The 21,121-nt window shown below is 40.4% G+C and overlaps 1 protein-coding gene across 1 annotated transcript; it reads left to right on the forward strand.

The window, feature by feature from the left end:
* The first annotated feature begins 269 nt into the window (after positions 1 to 269).
* Positions 270 to 20,102, forward strand: LOC143302130 (uncharacterized). The gene is made up of 10 exons (XM_076616684.1): positions 270 to 697; positions 2,367 to 2,462; positions 3,034 to 3,135; positions 4,850 to 5,004; positions 7,800 to 7,933; positions 9,173 to 9,342; positions 11,304 to 11,487; positions 13,523 to 13,581; positions 14,396 to 14,812; positions 16,106 to 20,102. Exons 1-10 carry the CDS (start codon positions 356 to 358, stop codon positions 16,166 to 16,168), a joined length of 1,722 nt encoding a protein of 573 aa, XP_076472799.1. The 5' UTR covers positions 270 to 355; the 3' UTR covers positions 16,169 to 20,102.
* Positions 20,103 to 21,121: the final 1,019 nt, after the last annotated feature.

Consider the following 21,121-nt stretch of genomic DNA (forward strand, 5'->3'; position numbering starts at 1 on the left):
GTACCTTTATTGTATCATTGTGTGGAAAATAAACATTATTTTCAGAACTGTGCATGCAGCATAGTTCCAAATCTCAAATTTATCTCACAAGCGGAATACTGTGAAACCTGCCTTGTTTTATCGCCGTGACTGACATGAACCGGGGTGTACAGGGTATGAGATGTTGGGGCTGTCGAATACACCGTAGGCAAACCTGACGCGGGGACTTTTCCCATGCTACACCGACAAAGCATCTAAGGGAAATCACTCCACTCCAACGTTCCCTGGAAACACCATGACTTTCGGTTTCCGTGTCTGAAACCACTCCAGCCAACGGTCACTCGGTTGTTTTTAAGTAGCTGCCATTACAACCTGTATGGCGTGCCCAGATCTCGATAAATCTTCAGAACTTGTCGTCTGCAAGTTGTGCGAGGAGGTGGAGGAAGCGAGCCATCACTGCGACAACTGTTTGGCCAATTTTTGCGATCGTTGTGCCGAGACGCACCGAAAGCTGGCGACGAAAGGGGGGTGTCACCGAGTGGAGGCAGGGGTGTGCAACTACGACATGGAGCTGGAACTGTGTCCGGTGGACGGGCAGAAGATGTCTTTCTTCTGCCGGACGTGCAGGGTGCGGGTGTGCCCAGAGTGCGAGATGGACGGCAAGGGACATGTCATGCACAGGGTGGTGTCGCTGACTCGACTCGTGGGGCTGGAGAAGGTTATAATCATTTCCTGGTTTGGAGAACTTTCTTCTTTGGATTCTGTGGTTGCTTGTTTTTATTTGAAACTCCCAGTCCGACTCTTGCCTGTCCGTCTATCTTTTGCCTATCTTTTGCTATCTGCTTCTGTTCCTCGTTGCTATTTGTCGTGGGGGAAAACAATCTTTGTGGTTAGAGCACTGAAATTTCAATCCTTGGTTTGATCGAGTTTGCACCTTGTGTGTTTAGGGATTAGATTTTTTTTTTTACTTCCAGTCTCACAGTCACAGATAAACTTATGTGCAGGTCTGCTCTTGTCATAATACCCTTCATATGTATACAAAGGCAGATGATCAGTTATGCATGTTAAAGTTTCTGTTACCCATGTACACACACACACACACACACACACACACACACACACACACACACACACACATTTAAACATGACATACACAGCATGCATGATGTGACACTAACCATCAGAGTTATGACCTGTGCATGGTGTATTAATGAAAAGGAATGATTTTCCAAATAATAAAATAAAAATGCCAGATAATCCTAGAATGATTACAGACCTTCTTTTTTTTTCATTTGATTTCCTAGAAAAAAAAATCTTGATGTTTATTTTCATGTCAGAATAAATGGATGTGATGAATCTAAGTTTGCCTTCATGTGATCTCAGACACTTGATGCTGTCTGCAAATTCATGGTTGTTTTGAGTTAGGTCAAATAATCATAATGATTTAAAAAACAACAACAAAAAACCCCTTTCATTTGGGTGATGGTAATTAGAACAGAAAGGAAATGTAAGCTGCAAAGCAGTCAAATCTTTTTTTTTCTGATGCGATATCTGTTAATTATTGTTGTTAGAGAACTGCAAGTGGTAAAAATACTGAGAGTGGGACTGTTGCTGATAAAATTATCCTTATTGCTACTGCTATTGATGTTTTTTGTATGGGGTCCAAGTTGTGTGTAATGTTTTTCAATGAAATGATCCCTGTTTGCTGTAACATCAGTCTTTTGCATGGGTTGAGTCACTTGAGTCGTTGACCCATGCTGGCCATAGAACCCTGCTGTGGCAGTCTGCTGTGCCAAAACTAGGTCATGATGGCAGGGCAGAGACCGACACTCACAATGCTTGATTACACAGCATAACAACGAGTTACAAAAGTCAGTGATGATATTACATACCACTCAACATTGAGAGTACACAAACACATGTTCTGAACCAGTTACCACAGAGGGTGACAGATATGACACTTTAAGTAATTATGCACATACAAATATCTGCACACATGCTATTTATACCCATTGTACATTTGGACATTAATATTATCAACTCATTTATATAATTCTTCTCTGAAAGGACTTATGGAGAAACAGCAAAGTTTTCAGTAAGTTTTATTTTTGCATGAAAAGAGTAAAGTCAGGTTAGACAAAGTTGCTATGTTATAATACTTTGAAGAAATGTATATAATTTTATATTTTCTTGAATTTTTTCTATTTCATCAAGTGAGAAAAAAGTATGAGAGAGTGGAGGAGAATTGGAGACTTTAAGCTTCTTTTTTCTTTCTTTCCAGTTTTGGAAATGAATGACCATATGTAACTTTCCAAACTACAGATATACAGGTTACTTTGTTAATGAGAGAATCAGAACTTATTCAAAAGTGTTTTTAATGATTTCAGGAAAAGCTCTTGGAAAAACTGGATGATGTCACGACCAAAACAGAGACGATCAGCCACATGCCAGATGATATCAAGTCCATGATGACTCATATAGAAGTATGTATTATATTTTGTTGTTCAACACGCACATATTCTTACACACACACACACACACACACACACACACACACACAAACACACACACACACACATGCGCTGAATAGTAATGATAACATTTGTTAAAGCACCTTATTATGATCATATTGCACAGTCTTAGTAAAACAAACAAAATGCAGTGTGTGTGTGTGTGTGTGTGTGTGTGTGATTTATTACTGTTTTTCCACTAAATCTGATTTTACATTTTTTGGATGCATCTTTATTTAAGTACCAGAAGTTATTTTACATGTTGTTGTTTTGGGATGGTGCATAATCACAGTGTATATGTGCATCATGCGCTTGTGTATTTTTTATGATACATCTGTCTTTTTGCTGAACAGCAGATATGTTCTGTTCTCACTGCAAAAGTTTTGGCATAGTTCGTTTTTTAGTTTTAGATTTGCTTATTTGTTTCTTTATGTTTTTTACGGTTTTTAAAAAAAATATTATTTTTACGTATTTCTTTTTGCCTGTGTGGTTTTAAAAGCTACTTCATTGTAGTTACATTGTTTTATAAATTATAATGTTGCAGTTAAAATGGTTGGAGCGAAAGGAGCTGGTACGACAGGAATTTGCTTCGCTTTTTGAGACTCTGACAACTCAGCAACAGAAACTGTTAGCTGATATGGAGGAGGTGCATCATATTATAGGGAAATATTTCTATGCCTTATCTGTCTGTCTTCCTTACTGACTCATAATTTATTCATTTATTTGTTATTAGAATGAAGAACCTATTTACAAGGCAGATTTTGTGTTTGAAATGAGATAGTTTTAAAGGGGGACTAGTGAGTGGTGGGAGTTGTTGCAAAGTGAGGAGTTGCTTCCCATCACTGCTCTTGTCCCTGGTGCCAACACCTATACAGTATTTTTTGTCAGTGTTGTATGTGGAACTGTTTCTGTTTATGTGAGGTGTCCACAGTATGTTTTGCTGTGTTGATTTTTTTCTGTTGGAGGTGAAATTAATGAAGAAGAATACTGAAATACCTTAAATGCCATAATTAAGAGCTGAAACTAATGAAAGAGACAAACAGAATTCAGGTGGCAGGAGCAAGATAATGTCCAAATTATGTCAAAATAATCACAATCAAAATCCCAACACTTTAACTGTCTTGGCAGGAAGTCAAGAGGTTGTTGAAACCATTTGAACTAATTGAAAGAAAATGTTGGCAGTATGGTAACACCGTCATTGCAACCAAAGACCATGCCCACACAAAGACATGTCACTGCTGCTGGGTTAGGTCCCGTTGTTCACTGCCAGGAAAAGATAACTACTGCCACAGAACCTCTGCCAGGGAATTTTCAATAAAGACTGGTATGAACTGATTAAAAAAAAAAAAAAAAAAAAAAAAAAAAAATCAACTGGCCACATTTGTTTGTCAAAGTATGCAAACCATATGCTTTTCTAACAAGGAAATTAAGCAAATTTTCTATTGATATAATTTTGAAATTATGGGATGTACAGATTATTACTTTGAGCTGGTTGAACATATATATTTAATGTTTAGCCACTTTATGTGTGTAATTTCATGTTTCTTGATACATTAGACATAACTGTTTCATTATGATTATGAATGTTTAAACAACAACAACAACAAACAAACAAAAACAAACAAACACAAAAAACCCTAAGCATGCAAGCAAATAAAACCCACCCAATGAATTCCTAGTATGCAAGGCATTGTAACTGAACTAAAATAACAATCAAAACTGTTATACAACACACACTTTTGAACAAATCCAAAATGTGTTTTATCATCAAAGTCTCAAATCCCCCCTCTTCCTCCTCCTCATCCTCCTTTTCTCCATTTCCTTTCTTTGGCATGCCTTTGATGCGTTTGTGGTGCTGGTCTTTTCCCTTTCGCACACTCGTTTCTTTGACCATGCCACCAACACTCTACACAAAGTTTATCCAACAGTTTCGGGCTTGATTGACTTGTAAAATACCACTATATGTATAAATCTCAGAACCGTGAATCTCTCCAGTATCATCTGGGTCATCATAACCGCCTTTGCTTGCTTGAACTCAACCAGGGTTGCTGGTTGTTGTCTGCTGTGTATGTGTGCTACATCACTTCAATAGTTGATTGGGCTGGCAGTTGGTCAATGCTTTTAGCCACACAAAAGCCATATTCCCTATCAGGATTGTGTTCGTATAGATTCCTGATTGAAGTACAGTCTGCTTCTCGGCTGGAGAACAGTTAAATGTAATTTCTCTTTTTGGCTCAAGGAAGATTTGAGAAAGCCTGGGTTAACTCATCATGTTGGCAATACAGCCACAGCTACAGTATGAGGGGTTAACCTGTCACGAAGGCAATGCTTAGTTTTAAAAAAAAAATCTGTCACAACAGGAGGTGAACAAGTCTCTGGAACATCTCAGTCAACTGCATCAAGATCATGATGCTGTGTTGTCCAACACGTGTCAGCTGTCGGATGAATGCATCTCCGCAGTGCAGAACCTACCCCGAGACCAGTTCATGAACAGTTACCCTCAGTTTTTGGAGAGGTGAGTTGTGTTGCTTCTTCTTCTTCTTCTTCTTCTTCTTCTTCTTCTTCTTCTCAACTCTGTGACCAGTTATTGGGGGACAGCACTGAAGAACTGTTCACCAGATTCCTGGTCACTGAAATGGTGCAAATGATGTAGCAAAAAACAACAACAAAATAAAAAAACCCACAAAAAAGCAAACAAAAAACCACCCAAAGTTTGATAAAGGAACTCTCCCCCAAACATCCCCCTTCAAAATCAATAGGCGTTATTCCAGGCGGTATCCCTTAGAGAGCAACACCTCTTGAAAATGGGTCCATTGGGTTCACTGGCCCATTTAATCAGTTTTCATCCCTTTCTTTTTCAGCATGGCTGGAACATGCTGCAAAGCAGACTTAAGGGAATCTCAGGTTGTTTGTTCATTGAACCTTCCTTCCTCCCATCTTATCTCGTGTGCCATTGTGGCTCAGTTGGTTGAGCACCAAAACTTGTATTTAGAAGATAAATGAGATGTGAGCTTGAATGTTAGATACTCAAATGCTAAAAAAAAAAAAAAAAGAAAAGAAAAAAAAGGTACCTTTGATCAGTGTGCAGTGTTGCTGGTGTGGTGGTAGTATCAGTGTTGTGTGAGGTCCCCTCACAGTTTTGTCTCTCTCATCCCTCTAGGTCAGAGTTGTGCATGCATGTGAATGAGTGCTCTGATTTGTCTGTGTAAAATTGAACGCTGTTATTGTTATTATTATTATTATTATTATTATTGTTATTTACTTGTTACTATTATTATTACTCATGTCTTCTGGGATGGTGTTTTCTCTGTTGATCATATCACCTGAGATAGGCAGGTGTCAGTGTTAAATTTGGATATAACGTAACGACTTATTTTCCCTTCTTTCTTGCTTTCTGCATCACATCGCCATTTGGCTTTGGCCTGTTGTTTTAGAAAAGGATTAAATGTTGTGGAGCCATGGATCCAGTACTGTGTTACAGACTGAGTGGTTTGCCACAAACTGCTGCCTAAATGACAGACAGATAAACAGGTGACACATGCCTGTTGGTGTGTTTGTATCAAGGCCAAAAGGAAAGTTTCTGGGGATATCACAAGAATGAATGAGTGTTCATTATGTAGCATTTGATTGAGTGACTTCAGTGTTTTTGTTGTTGTTGTTGTTTCTAATTTCATTGCCATCATCAACATGATCAACATCATCACTGTCATTATTGCCATCTTCATTGTTGTTATCATCATCATCAGTGTCATTGCTGTCATCATGGTCATCATCATGGTCATTATCATCATCATTGTTGTCATGATCAGCATCAGCAGCACTGTCAACATTATTGCCATTGTCATCATCATCAGTATCATGATCGTCATCATCATCTTTGTCAACATCATCATTATTGTCACTGTAAATGTCATCATCATCATCATCATCAGAACCAAGTGACAACATAGAGTGGTGGCTAGTGGTATCATGTCAAGCTAGGGAGAGAGAATCTGAGAATGTTAGTGTGTGGGAACAAATTCCATGTTTGTTAGAATTTTATCCCCTCCACTAGACATTGAGTGGTGGTCTGGATGGTAATCATTCAGATGCGACAATTAATTGAGGTCTGCATGCAGCATGCACTTAGCACACGCTAAAGAGCCCATGGCAGCAAAAGAGTTGCCTGCCCATGGCAAAATTCTGAAGAAAAGCCCACTCTTATGCATGCACGTGATAGAAGCCTGACTGAATGACACAGGAAATGAATGATGAGTGCCAAAAGGCAGCTTTCTGTCAGTTCTACACAAGTAGGCAGCCTGTTGTGCAGTTGACTCCCATGTTTGAAAGCACTTAGACTTTGGTCTTTGACTGAATATAGGTGCTGTGTAAGTATCAATAATAATGATGATAATGATGATGATGATAATAATTTACTAACTTACTTACTGGCAGCATTGAAGAATTGCCACTCTTTGTCTCTTTTGGGCCACTTTCTGGATCGTACCCCACTTGTGCTTCAGGGTGATGAGTTCTCTAGTTGTCTCCTTCAACTGTTCTGCACCTTCCTCTCTTCTGTCTACCTTCTGGTGTCCATTGAAGGACTGTCCATGTGATGTTAACTTGCTCTCTTCACATGACATGCCCTATCCATTTCCACCACATTCCCATGATGATGATGGTCTCCATGTTCTCTCGATTGCAATTATACCACTACTACTTCTCCTCCTACAACTCCTCCTCCTCCTCCTACTACTAGTAGTACTACTTCAGATTTACAAAAGTTTACAGTTTGGCCTGAAGCAAAGTGAGAGCTGTATGATAAATGGTTTCTCCACTGCAGTGGGAAGTCATTTGCAGCCTAGTCTTTTGTGAAGGACTGTGACTCTGAAATTGGCTCTTAGTGCTGCAGCCTTCTGGGCTAGTTGGCCTTTGGGAACCATCCTAACACCGACTTGTCGTAAAACCCTCTCGGCCGAGAGAGTGGGGATGTGACAAGACACTCACCACTATAATCAAATTCTAGCCCAGGTAGTCAGAACAGCAGATGCCTCCTCTGCTGTTCTGGTGGTTGAAGCCGGACACAACTGACTATCATACATACATACTACTTCTACTACTACTGCTTATGAACAGCAGATGCCTCATCTGCTGTTCTGGTGGTCATAGCCGTACACGACTGACTATCATACATACATACTACTTCTACTCCAGCTGAACAGCAGATGCCTCCTCTGCTGTTCTGGTGGTCATAGCCAAACAGGACTGACTATCATACATACATACTTCCACTACAACTACTAACAATGAGTGTGTGTGTGTGTGTGTCAGTGTGAAGCACCTGGAGCAGAAGGTGGAGCGCATGGAGTCGGCCAAGGACCACATGCCAACCTTCCTCCAGGTGCCCTTCAGCCTGCACAAGGAGAAGGTGCACCTCCACAACTGCCTGCAGATCAAGTCCTTCAGTCAGTACTACTGAGGAGCTTGTTGTGTGGCTCTCCCTGCACACACACACACACACACACACACACACACACACACACACACACACACATATATATATATATCCCAACGCTGACTGTCCAAAAACCTTCTTGGCCAAGAGATTGGGGATGTAACTTGGGCAAGACACTCTCCATTATAATCAAATTCTAGCCCAAATAGTTGGGACAGCAGTTGCCTCCTCTGCTGTTCTGATGGTCATAGTCGGACATGACTGACTATCATACACACACACACACACACACACACACACACACACACACACACACACACACACAGTGTGTTGTTTGTGTGGGTGCAATGAGTTGATTGTGAGCTATTTTTTTGTTCTGATTCATGGGAAGGCTTCCTTGTGTTTTCATTGCCACAAGGGTGGGTTTGAAAGTCACAATGTACAGGATTTTTGTTTCATTCATCTATTAAGATATCTTGTTACAGCACATAATCTTGAAGCTCTATGCACTTTACAACAGCTCTAAAAGCACTCACTCAAACATCCCCACACTAACACACACATATAATTTTAAATATAGGCAAGGGAGATCAGGACAGCGTGCTTTTTTAAATTTTTTTTGGGCAAGACACTCTCCATTATAATCAAATTCAAGCCCAAATAGTTGGGACAGCAGTTGCCTCCTCTGCTGTTCTGATGGTCATAGTCGGACATGACTGACTATCATACACACACACACACACACACACACACACACACACACACACAGTGTGTTGTTTGTGTGGGTGCAATGAGTTGATTGTGAGCTATTTTTTTGTTCTGATTCATGGGAAGGCTTCCTTGTGTTTTCATTGCCACAAGGGTAAAACCTTTTTTGGGTTTGAAAGTCACAATGTACAGGATTTTTGTTTCATTCATCTATTAAGATATCTTGTTACAGCACATAATCTTGAAGCTCTATGCACTTTACAACAGCTCTAAAAGCACTCACTCAAACATCCCCACACTAACACACACATATAATTTTAAATATAGGCAAGGGAGATCAGGACAGCGTGCTTTTTTTTTGTTTTTTTAAAAATTTTTTTAATACAAATTTAAACCTTGTATAAGGCACACAATATTATAAGGCACATGAGTGTCGAAGTTGAAGGGAAAAAACCCATCATCTTATTGTCCGTAAAATGCAGTACTCGGCCTGTTGAAACATGCTCAAACAAAAAAGATTTTGTTTTTTTATCCTCCACAGATTTGCGGAACATCAAAGCCAGAGAGCACCACCGCTTCGTCCCCTACAACCGTCTGGAGGAGGAGCTGTCAATCAACTCACTGCTGGAGACGCGAACCAGTGATGAGCTGCCTCCCTCCTCCTTGCTTCGCTACAGTGTGCACATCCACTGTGGAAGCAAGCAGAACAAGGTGATTTTTTTTATTTTGTTTGATTATTTTATTAAAAAAATTTTTTTTTACCACCAACTTGCAGAAGCCCTTAACTTTCAGTGGCCATGCCTGCCTGTTCTGGCTGTGCCTGCAGCCTGTAACATACAAGCAGAATCTTCCGTGCTAGCTTGCCTGTCGGTCAAGGTAGGCATGGAAACAACAAATCCCGACACTTTCCAGTGGATATGATCTGGGGGAACAAAGCTCTGTGGAAACAACAAATCCCGACACTTTCCAGTGTATAAGATCTGGGGGAACAAAGCTCTATGGAAACAAAAAATCCCAACACTTTCCAGTGTGTATGATCTGGGGTAACAAAGCTCTATGGAAACAAAAAATCCCAACACATTCCAGTGTGTATGATCTGGGGGAACAAAGCTCTATGGAAACAAAAAATCCCAACACTTTCCAGCGTATATGATCTTGGGGGAACAAAGCTCTATGGAAACAAAAAATCCCAACACTTTCCAGCGTATATGATCTAGGGGGAACAAAGCTCTATGATTAGCTTCAGGGATGACTTGGCCATTTTACACACCTTTGTCTGGATGCTGTGTGGCGGTATTATATGACCACAGCAGCCTTAAAACAAAGAAACCAGCCAGTGGGGTTTTCCCCACTACGTGGCGCTATTTCCTGTGCTGGAAAAATGTTGACTCAGGAGAAGGGGTGGCACAATTGTCTCTCTCAGTTCAGCGCCTGAAATGATTTTCAACATACCATAAACAGTTAGTGGAAGGTTTGCTCTTTGTTTGAATGCTGTGTGGCGGTATTATTGGGGGGAACAAAGCTCAATGTTTACTTTCAGGGATGACTTGGCCATTTTATACACCTTTGTTTGGATGCTGTGTGGCGGTATTATATGACCACAGCAGCCTTAAAACAAAGAAACCAGCCAGTGGGGTTTTCCCCGCTACGTGCAGCTATTTCCTGTGCTGGAAAAAATGTTGACTCAGGAGAAGGGGTGGCACAATTGTCTCTCGCAGTTAAGCACCGGAAATGATTTTCAGCATACCATAAACAGTTAGTGGAAGGTTTGCTCTTTCCAAATACAATACTGTTAGGTACTGGCTGTGTACTATTAAAAAAAAACACACACACAAAAACCCAACAAAAGAGGCAAAATATGTGTGCGATCAGTTACTGTTCACCTGAGCATGGGAATCAGCCCATGTCTGGATTGTGTGATGGTCAAATTGTTCAGGGCTTGGGTCTTGGTTCCATGAAGATGGCCGTATTTTTGAGGGGCGAGTCATGACATGGTGATTGGGGGATTGGGTGGTGGCGGAGGGGCGATGGGGGAGGGGATGGGGGGTGGGGGTGGGGGGTGTGTGTGTGGGGGGGGGGGTGTTGTAGAGCAACCCCATGTGCCATCAGAGGGACTTGGGTTTGAATAGTTTTTGTCAGACGGTTGATTGTCCTCCAAACTTTCATACACACATGCACACGCACGCGCACGCACGCGTGCGCACACACACACTCACACATGCACACACGCACACACATGCGTGCGCGCGCGCGCACACACACACACACACACACACATATATACACGCCACTCCCCCCCCACACCTCGCCCCCAACACACACTTTCAGCAAAAAAAAATCACACACAACATCCATCATGCATGTCCAAGTAGTTCACATTTAAAATCACTATACTTGAATACTTGAAACTCGAGAGACTGACCAGCATCACCAGCCCCTCCCCACCCCCCTTCTCCTTTTTGACCACTAACTGCCCTTCCTTTCATTTTTCTTTTCTTTCCTTTATTTCATCCTCCTCCTCCCACCATATTTTTCTTCTTAGTTTCCGTATCATTGTGATTATTATTTTTTGTTTATCTATTTATCTATTTATTTTTTATATATGTAAAAAAAAAAAAAAAAAAAAAAAAAAAAAATCAGTGTATTCACTCCGTTAATCTTCATGTCAATAGAAACCAGCATGGAGCAGCAAGAAGCTGCTAAAGGCCCCGGATGTGGTGATCAACGGTAACCACGGCCACCGACTGTCGCCAGGCAACCTGTACATGGTGAAGATTCGACCTGTCATCAACTGCTCCACTCACCAGGGCGAGCAGTCTGTCGAAGGCCGACTCATCTCCATAGTCATTGTCACAGGTCAGGACACACACAGGTCATAACCGTTTTTTTGGTGTGTGTGTGTGTGTGTGTGTGTGTGTGTCCCAGAATTTGGGACATTTTGTTTACAGTATTGTGATAGTTATGATGATGAGTAGGATGACTAGCGTGATGAAGATGCTGCTTTAGGGGTCCATTTAGGCTTGGGACTGCTTGACAAGGCTGTACTTTCGTAATGTATCCCTGTGTCAACCAGGCTGAAAGATAACGGTGTTAAGTTAGACATTTGAGCAACACTCCCATAGATGTGTCTATGAATTGGATGACCTTCGAATGTGTGGTCACAAGTCTTCCAGTTTAAGCCTTTAGCACACTCAGCTCTGTTCAGGAGATGACCACAGGCCAAAAAAAAACAACAAAAAACAACAAAACAACCCCCCCAAAAAAAAAGAAACCCCACATCTGAAAGGAATTGAACCAGCATCTTCCCATTCGTCAGTCTGCTACACAAACCACTTTGCCACGGCAGCTGGTAGGGTCATACTTTCACTCTTTGGAAAGAACGTGAATTTGGCTCTCAGTTAGTCAGTTAGTCAACCAGTCAGTCAGACAATCAGTCAGTTGTTCAATTTGTATACTTATATTTGTATCTGTTATGTATATAATATACATATTCATTCAAGGAGTCTAGCTCTGTGACTAAGTAATCACTGTTGTCAGTAGTGGGCTTAGTAAATGTTAAATCAGAACAGACACAACTGAACACCACTAAAGTAACTCATCAGCAATACAGGGTCTTCTCTGATGTTTTGCCTCCTATCGACATAATATTAATTGTTCCATGTGGACATCGGGAGCTGAGACTGTGACAGATGAGGCCAGATGTGGCTGTGCATGGGGGACTCAAAATGAGGGGCATGGGAGTAATGCCACTGAAACGGTTCAGGTATGGGGGTAGCAAAAAAAGAAAAAGGTTCTAAAGAGTGAGGCAATGAAGAGGCCCAGGGCTGGCTTGTACAAGTGATCTCAGCAGTGCTAAGTTTGCCTACAGCAGTAAGAGTCTTACAACATCAGAGCAGACTGGGGTGAAATTCTTTCTGCTAAGCAAAAGTTTGTGCTGCCGAGGTCCACAAGTCTGTACCAGTGTTCAGCCAACAACTTCTCCGATGGCCAGACCAATGTCATATACAGCCAGCCATGCGGATGAGATGTGAAACCAAGGTCCATTATTCAGCTTGCACTTAGCACATGTTAAAGAACCATCAGCAACAAAAAGGTTGACCTGTGTAAAATTCCAGTTTGAAAGGAAAGCAAATACACATGCAGGCAGGAAAAAAGAAGAAGAAGAAGGAATGGCGATGCACTGCAGGTATATCAGGCTAAATCTGTTGTGACAAAAAAATACGGTACATCAAAAGAGAGCAAGTCTCTGCCTCCATTAGTTTAAACAGATGGGAAAGCGTCATCGCCAAAAACTGAGTTGACTGGAGACAAACTGTGAAAGAGGGGATCAAGGGAGGCAAGCAAGGAGAGGTGAACCACAACAACGTGGAGAGAATGGTGGTGGCAGAGGAAGGTGCATGTTGATGTCAGTCCGCCACCTCCTCCAAATGCTTTCTGATGTCTGGGACATCTGCAAAAGACACTGTTGGAGCAAGGTTGGACTGGCTAGCCATCAGAAACCCTGCTAAAGCTCCACAATGTTAACACCAACAGGCGTTATCTGTTGTTGGACAACAGCATGACAGGCAGATCACTTCTGCAACTTTTGCTGTTGATAATGTTAGCAGTAACAATGCCACAACAATGCGATTATGTGATTACATGGTTATATGTACATTCTTGCAACCCCACTTTCTTTCTCTTTGCCACTTACACATGCACTCACACACACACACACACACACACACACACACACACACACACACACACACACACATGCATACACACACCACACACACACACACACACACACACACACACACACTCAGAATAAGAAAATTGGAGTGGAGGGGTTACTCCTGTTTTAACAGCTGGAATGACCTCTTGTCTTTTTCTTTTCCCACATGAACAGACTCCATTTCTCAGGATGCCTTGATGGCTGAGCCTGTTATGGCTGCTGGTGATAGTCAGGTGAGTGTTGCATAATTTGGTGTGTGTGTGTGTGTGTGTGTGTGTGTGTGTGTGCATAAGCATGCTCACAGCTGTGTGTGTGTGTGTGTGTGTGTGTGTGTGCATGCATAAGCATGCTCACAGCTGTGTGTGTGTGTGTGTGCGTGTGTGTGTGTGTGTCTGCATGCGTAAGCATGCTCACAGCTCTGTGTGTGTGCGCGTGTGCGCGCACGTGTGTGTGTGTGTGTGTGTGTGTGTGTGCATGTATAAGCATGCTCACAGCTGTGTGTGTGTGTGTGTATGTGTGTGTGTGCACTAGCAAAAGAATGAGAGAATGTGTGTGTGTGTGTGTGTTTGGATATATAGATAATGTAAATGAGATTCACTCTTAGTCTTAAGAAAATCAATTCCTTTCCACACTGCTATGTTGTGTAGTAGTTATTGAAACCATCACCACTACTACAATCACTAATGTCAACATTGATTGATTGAATGACTGGACAAGTAGTTAAATGTTCATTGTTTTTTTTGGTTTTTTGTCTTTTTTAATATCATACTTTTGATTTTCTCTACCTGTTTCTTTTTTTTCTTTTAATGCTCATTGGATGTGACTGTTTGTTTATTCTGTTTCTTCACACTGTTTTCTGTATGTTGTATATTTGTCTTTGCAAAATTAAATAAAAGTTGAAAAAAACAATCCTTTCCACACACACACACACGCACATACACACACACATGCACACATACACACACACACGCACACGCACACGCACACACTCACACACCACACACACACACTTGTGTATGTACCACATGTGCCATGTTTCTTTATCAGATGACCGTGCCTGACACATGTGGCCTCTTGAACACCACCTTTGAGAACCCCGGCGAGGACCACCTGTCTTTCACAAACCACGCCGCAGGGGCCAGCAAGTGCGACAACAACAGCAACAACAACAACAGCAACAGCAGGGCCAGACTGAGAAACAGAGCCCCAAGGATCACAGGGTCAAGGGTCAGCTCCAGGGGTCAGCAGGTCATGGATCCATTTGTCTCAGCTCTGCCGGCGTTTGGTGGGGGGGCGAGGGTGCCATTTGGTGATGGGCAGTACATCCCTGCCAGGGTCAGCTACGAGACGATGGTCCCTACGGCGCCGGAGGACACCGTGACTCCTGTGTGCATCATGTCAGAGGGTCCTTATTGTGTCGGCTTCCAGTCACAGAAGAGATATTTGGCCGACTGCAGCTTTGAGGTGAGGGTGGTCATATCTGGCCGCATTGTTGTCATCGTCATCTTCATCTTTGTCGTCGTTGTTGTCATCATCATCCTTCATCGTTTGAATGCTTTACTGCAGTATTATGTTACCTGTACCCGGAGAGTTGTCCACTCAATTTTTCACTCTTTTAATCAAACACCTGTCTTTTATTTAAAAAAAAAAAAAAAATTTCAGCCATTCTTCAGTTTTGAATGATAAATACCATGAGTGTTATATCATTAGTTCACACTTCTTTTCTTTTCTAGAGAAAAACATGAGCTATGTTCAGTAACTCTAGCAGACACAGGTGAAGCAGTAACTAACTTTCTGAAAGTCTGTTCCTGTAGTTTTCATCAGCTGTCAAGTTTGTTTCAGATGGGAACAACAATCAAGTGGTTAAAGCGTTGAACTTTCACTGATGGTCCTGGGTTCGATTCCTTGTTGTGGCATCTAGTGGGTTAAGGATGGAGAGATTTTCTACTGTTCTCCCAGCTCATTAGATGTATGGACCTGCTTTAGTACCTGAACGCGTCTTATGTGTATATGCATGCAGAAGATCTAATGGAGACATTAAAGATCCTGTAATCCATGTCAGTGTTTTGTTTTTGTTTGGTGTTAGGATGGTTATGGAAAGAAGAAGATACCCAGCATGCAGACCCATGAAAACAGAGTATGTCTGTCTATATGGCAGAGAAAAAATGACCATGCATGTGGAGGTGCTAGCTGTTACGATTTCACCGTATTTTGTTATGCTTAATCGCATTTTGTTCCGATGTTATGCTTACATCAAAATTGTTCTGACGAGTTCATTTTTGACTACATAGTGTGGTCATATGCTTTCCTCTGGTAGCATTACCCAGATGCTCGAGACATATTGATGAAAGGCCAGGGCAGTCAAGACTAACCTTGGTCTCACTCGATGATGTTCAGCGAATTGCATCTGTGTTTACATTGTTTGTATGCCTTGTAAATGTATGTTTGCTGATGTTGCTTGGAGCCCTAGTGTTCCTTCCAAATTCAAAATAATCCAACCAAATTTCCTGATTGTTCCTACAAACGCTTGACAGGGCTTGGCATCTCTGAGCACATAGAAGCCCACTTGTACAGATATACATGTGAACATGGGTTGCGACAGCCCATAACCGCAGACGAAGAAGAAGATAAAGAAGCTCCATCTTAAAAGACGCTTTCCTTCTTCCTTTTTTGACAGTCAAATGCACAAATTTTTTATTTTTTCTCTTTGCCTGTATTGTATGCATGGTATTGTATGTATGGTATTGTATGTTTCAGGAGGCCAGACTGATGGAAGACAGCAGTTTGAAACTGTCCAGAATGGTCTTGTTTGATGGTTAAAGAGTTGCAAGACCGAAATGGGAGAGAAGAGGATGGTCTTGTTTGATGGCTAAGAAAATGCCTGAAATATGAGAGAAAATAAAAAAAAAGTCTTCCACGATGTGTGGGCATTTTCAACGGCTTGCTGTTATGGATGTCTTCTGTGCATCTTCTTCAAAGCATTATCAGATTGATTGATCTGTTTGTATGTACATCTTCTGAAACATAACATAAGATTAATTAATCTGTTATTAAAAAGAAAAAAAATAAGAAAGAAAAAAGTAATAAGGATACAAACTTGGAAATTGTGATATCTATTCCAAATTTATTTTTTGGAGGAGACATACTTGTTACCATTTGTCTTTTGTGGTGTGAAAATTATATTTTGTTTCTTTCATCATGGATGCAAACATAGTAAGTCTTATGTGATCACCCTGATTGATTCCATGTGTGTGTGTGTGTGTGTGTATTCGTTCGTTCTTTAGTTTAGCGTTTTTCACTATCAGTGATATTAGACGTGTGTGTGTGTGTGTATGTGTGTGTGTGTGTGTGTGTGTGTGAACGTTAACACTGACATGTTCTCCATAAATGCATGTGGCAAAGGAACACAAACTTAGTGTGACTGCAGACATTGATGCAACAACCTTTCCTTTTTTATTTAAATGTATTTATTATTAATTTTTTTTGTCACCATCCAACCTGATTGTCAAAAGTCAAAGTCAGAACATGGCAAAATAGTAAGGAAAGGTTGGAGTCACAGTAGATATTGTGTCCTCAGTGTGTCTGAAGCTGCACACAGCGAATGTGGGTTGAGTGGCAAGGCAAGAAGTTAAGCCATGAAATCATGAATGGTTTTTACATGTATGACTGTTTTTACACGAGCCATGTAGGCAGTCACACTCTATTTTCAAGGGGGAATAAACATTAGCAAGTCATTTTTCTCCAGCAACAGAGAAAATACTTTTCCCTGTGGTATTGTATTGCATTGTATTGTATTATATTCCTTTTTCTCACAACAGATTTTGTATTGCATTGCAGTGCATTGTATTGTATTGTATTACTCTTTCTCACAACAGATTTCTTTGTTTGAAGTTTGGGCTGCTCTCCCAAAGGAGAATGCGTCACCTCTGTGCAGCACAAGATTATGCAGCAAAAATTAGAAAAAAAAAGAAAAAAAAAAGAAAGAAAGAAAGAATGTCTGTGCTATCTGAGCATTGTTTGTAGTTGTGATAAGATGAATTTTGATTTGTGCACTTTGTTCACATACTTCTTTGTTGATCAGTGAAATGTTTGCAGAGATGTAAATGGGAACAAGCATATGTCTTTTTAAAATTTGTTTTGAAAATGTGCAAAGCACAGTTTTCAGTTGTTAAGTTTGTATTTTCTTTTGTTTAATAGTGTCTTTTTTTATGTCTCTGATCCAGTGCTACTCACACATGTACACATTCACCCATCTGCAGATGCTCATGTGCGTATTCATAAATGTGCAAACATACAAACAGAAACACAGACATGTATGCACACATAGAACATTGAATGCTGAATGGTTGCTATTGTCTGATCCTTTGTTCATATGGATCTGATAGCCTGCAAAATCAGAATGAAAATTTTTCTCTTTTTTTTTTTTTTTTTTTTTTTTTAATTTTCATAATTTTTTGCACTTGAGCATAGTTGTTTCCACAACATATACATATTTGTACGCATGATCACACACACACACACACACAAACACACACACACACACACACACACCACAACGCAACGCATTGCAACATAACACAACACAACACACACACACACACACACACACACACACTTTAAAAACATGTAAATTAAATGATGTAAAAGCAAAGAAAGATTCTCTCACAAACATATCCACACATACAGACAGATGCACCCACATGACTCACTCACCCACACCTGCTTCTATCTGAACTCACCTCCCAAACCTTGAACAATCTGATGCATGTATGCAGGTGCATTTACACTTGCATTGTGAGCTGCTGCATCTGGAGTTTCCATTTATTTCTGTATTTTGTTTCTTTAAAACAAACAAAAATAAAACAAAAACAATGACAACTGAACAACCATTGCTGGTGTAGTGTATGATTTCATTTGATTGATATCCACATTTTAACCTACTTCTTATCCATGCTGCAGTTGTATCATGGATCATGTTTCTGTCTCTTAACTTCAGAACAAAGCCATTGTTTTATCATGGTCATTATTCCTTATTTAGTTAAGTCATTCTTTGATAATGATAGTATGTTTTATTGTGGTCATTATTCCTTATTTAGTTCTTGTCTTTTGTCAATGTCCAAAATAAAGCCATTCCTTTATTATAAAGTTTCCATCAGTGTAGTTTTATTTTAGTTCAACTATTATTTTCTGTAAATGTCAGTTTCATTTGTTAACGTTTTACCAGTGTAATTTGTACTTCAAATTTGATTTGGTTTCTAGCTAAGAGTCTTGCACAAATTCATTCCTACCTAGAGGTTTGTATTTTTTTTTTGCTGAAAAATCTCAGATTGACCTTTCTGTTTATTTTGTACCAATGAGGAGGGAATTGTGGACCTGTCCAAAGTCACTTGAATCCTGGTCTAGTTTGACAAGTTCATTGCATGAGAAATATGAGCATGTCTCCATTTCACATTTTCTACAACTCTTATTATTTTTGTTTTAACACACCAACGTTCAACATACAATGTAATGGACTTGAAGATTTTATTGGCAAAATTCCATGTTAACAGGAGTGAATTGCAAAATACAGCTGCAAGCGTGACAGTCTTTATAAGATTAAAACACAGATATGAAGTTGAAAAATATTGACACATGTTACATTGGAAACCACAATATAAAAAATTTAAAAGAACTGGTATCCATTTATCTCGCTTATTGATTTATGATGCAATGATTTTGTTGAGGCCTGTATCTTTTTGTGTGAATGGATATAATGTTTTTGATTTAAGTTAGTTGTGATTTTAGATGAAAATCCACTCACTCCCCCACCCCACCATAGGCTAATTTAATTAGTCATGATAGTATTTTACATATTCAACCTCTTTTGCAAATATGCAATAGCCTTGCAGTTGAATGTTTCTCTTTTTTTCTGTAATATCTCTGTCTCTCCCAGGAGTTTAAAGGAAAACTGCAAGTATCTGTATTTTGTCTGTATCATGGATGCTTGAAAGCTGTTTGGATCAGTCTGGTCTTTTATCATGTGGAGATCATGCAAATTTGCTGATTTGCACTTTGAGCATGGTAACCTGGAGACAAAGAGTCTGCTGGATTGAGGCTGGAGATCTTTCCGGTCTGCTGGATCATATGACTGATGCATTGACCAGCGAGTGCAGCAGCTTTAGTATGGCCTTGGCAGGCTATATATGGTTGGTCTTGAACAATTATGAATATATAAACAGATCTGTTTGTGCCTATACTTGTGAATGTGCATGGGATCGAATATACTACTACTATTACTGCTACTTCTAATAATGATAAGAGTAACTGCACATATGTCAGGCACGCCCCCCCCCCGCCCCCCCCCAAACCCCTCCCACCCCACAAGCACAGGCGCACACTCATGCATGCACACACACACACACACACACACACAACAAACACATACACATAAGTACGTATGCACATATACACATGTACATGGTAACTTCAGCAGATCTGCTGATGTCAGTAAAATTGTTGTTGCATAATTATACACACACACACACACACACACAAATCTTCCATGTCGAATAGACTGAATGAAACTCTCTCTGCCATACATACTCTACCAGACATTCTCCTTCACCATCCTCTTTCAAACAGCAAATAAAATCAACCCCTTTTTAGTTATTTTTTTTTTTTTTTTCACTGACTGTCTCAGAGCCAGGTCTGTCAATGTGAGTGTGTGTAGAAGGAGAAGTCAGGGATTTGTATGTCTGCAAGAGGGGTGTGGGGGGATGGGGGAGGGGGGGGACGGGGACGTGGGTTGCTTGGGGGGGAAGTTGTTGGGTGGAGGCTGAGGGGAGGAAGAGGGTGTAAGGTTTCCAAACTGGATAAATGGTAGTCTGGTAGTCTTGATACCGCATGGTGCTGATGAAATTTGCTGTAATGTTTTTTTGCTGCAGCCTATGGCAGACATGTAAAAGGGCTAAGAGCCGTATGATATACATTTAGAAATGTCCCGTTATTATTATTATTATTATTATTATTATTATTAATGTTATAATTGTTATTATTACTGTTATTCTTATCATTAATGTTCAGAGTGAAATACACAAATGCAGAAGGAAAAAAAAAAATGAAAGAGTAACTCTTGTCCCCTTCAAGGACATGCAACTGGGCCAGGACTGGGTGTGACAACGCCTCGAGTGGAATTTGCGCACACGGTTAATTTCTTGGACCGGCCGGTTGCATGAGCGATCTCAGCAGCACTACGTTTGCTTAGCATTGTGAATTTTCCTCAGTCCATGCTATATTTCCATGGACGAAGGAAAAAAAATCTTAACGCTAAGCAAACTTATTACTGTTAAGTCCGCTCATGAAAGCTTGCTCTGGTGTCTTTCTGCTTCTGCACCTTCTATCTACTGACGTGTGTTTCAGACGAAGGGTGTGCCAGACGAAGGGAAGGGCGTTGTTTCAGGAGTGCCATAGTCAGTTTAATAACAGCATGCATCGTGTTACAGTGAATTTATAGCTTAAAATTTTTTTTATTTTTTATATCATCTGAGGGTGTGTGTGCCTGTTTCAATTTAATTATCAGGGGTTTTATTTCTGCATGATTGTGTTTGTGTACAGTTTCTGTTTCAAGGAGGTGACAGTGCATGTAGACTGATCCATTTTATTTCTGAATTTACTGATTGCATGTATACAAACATAAGGAATCACTGTACTGTGTTTGATTTATTTCTGTCACTTCAGTTGTTTGATTTAAAAAAAATAAAAAAAAATTCTTGAGGCAAAACTAGTCTGACATAA

Source organism: Babylonia areolata, chromosome 2 (assembly GCF_041734735.1).
Source record: "Babylonia areolata isolate BAREFJ2019XMU chromosome 2, ASM4173473v1, whole genome shotgun sequence".
NCBI classification, from domain to species: Eukaryota; Metazoa; Mollusca; class Gastropoda; order Neogastropoda; family Buccinidae; genus Babylonia; species Babylonia areolata.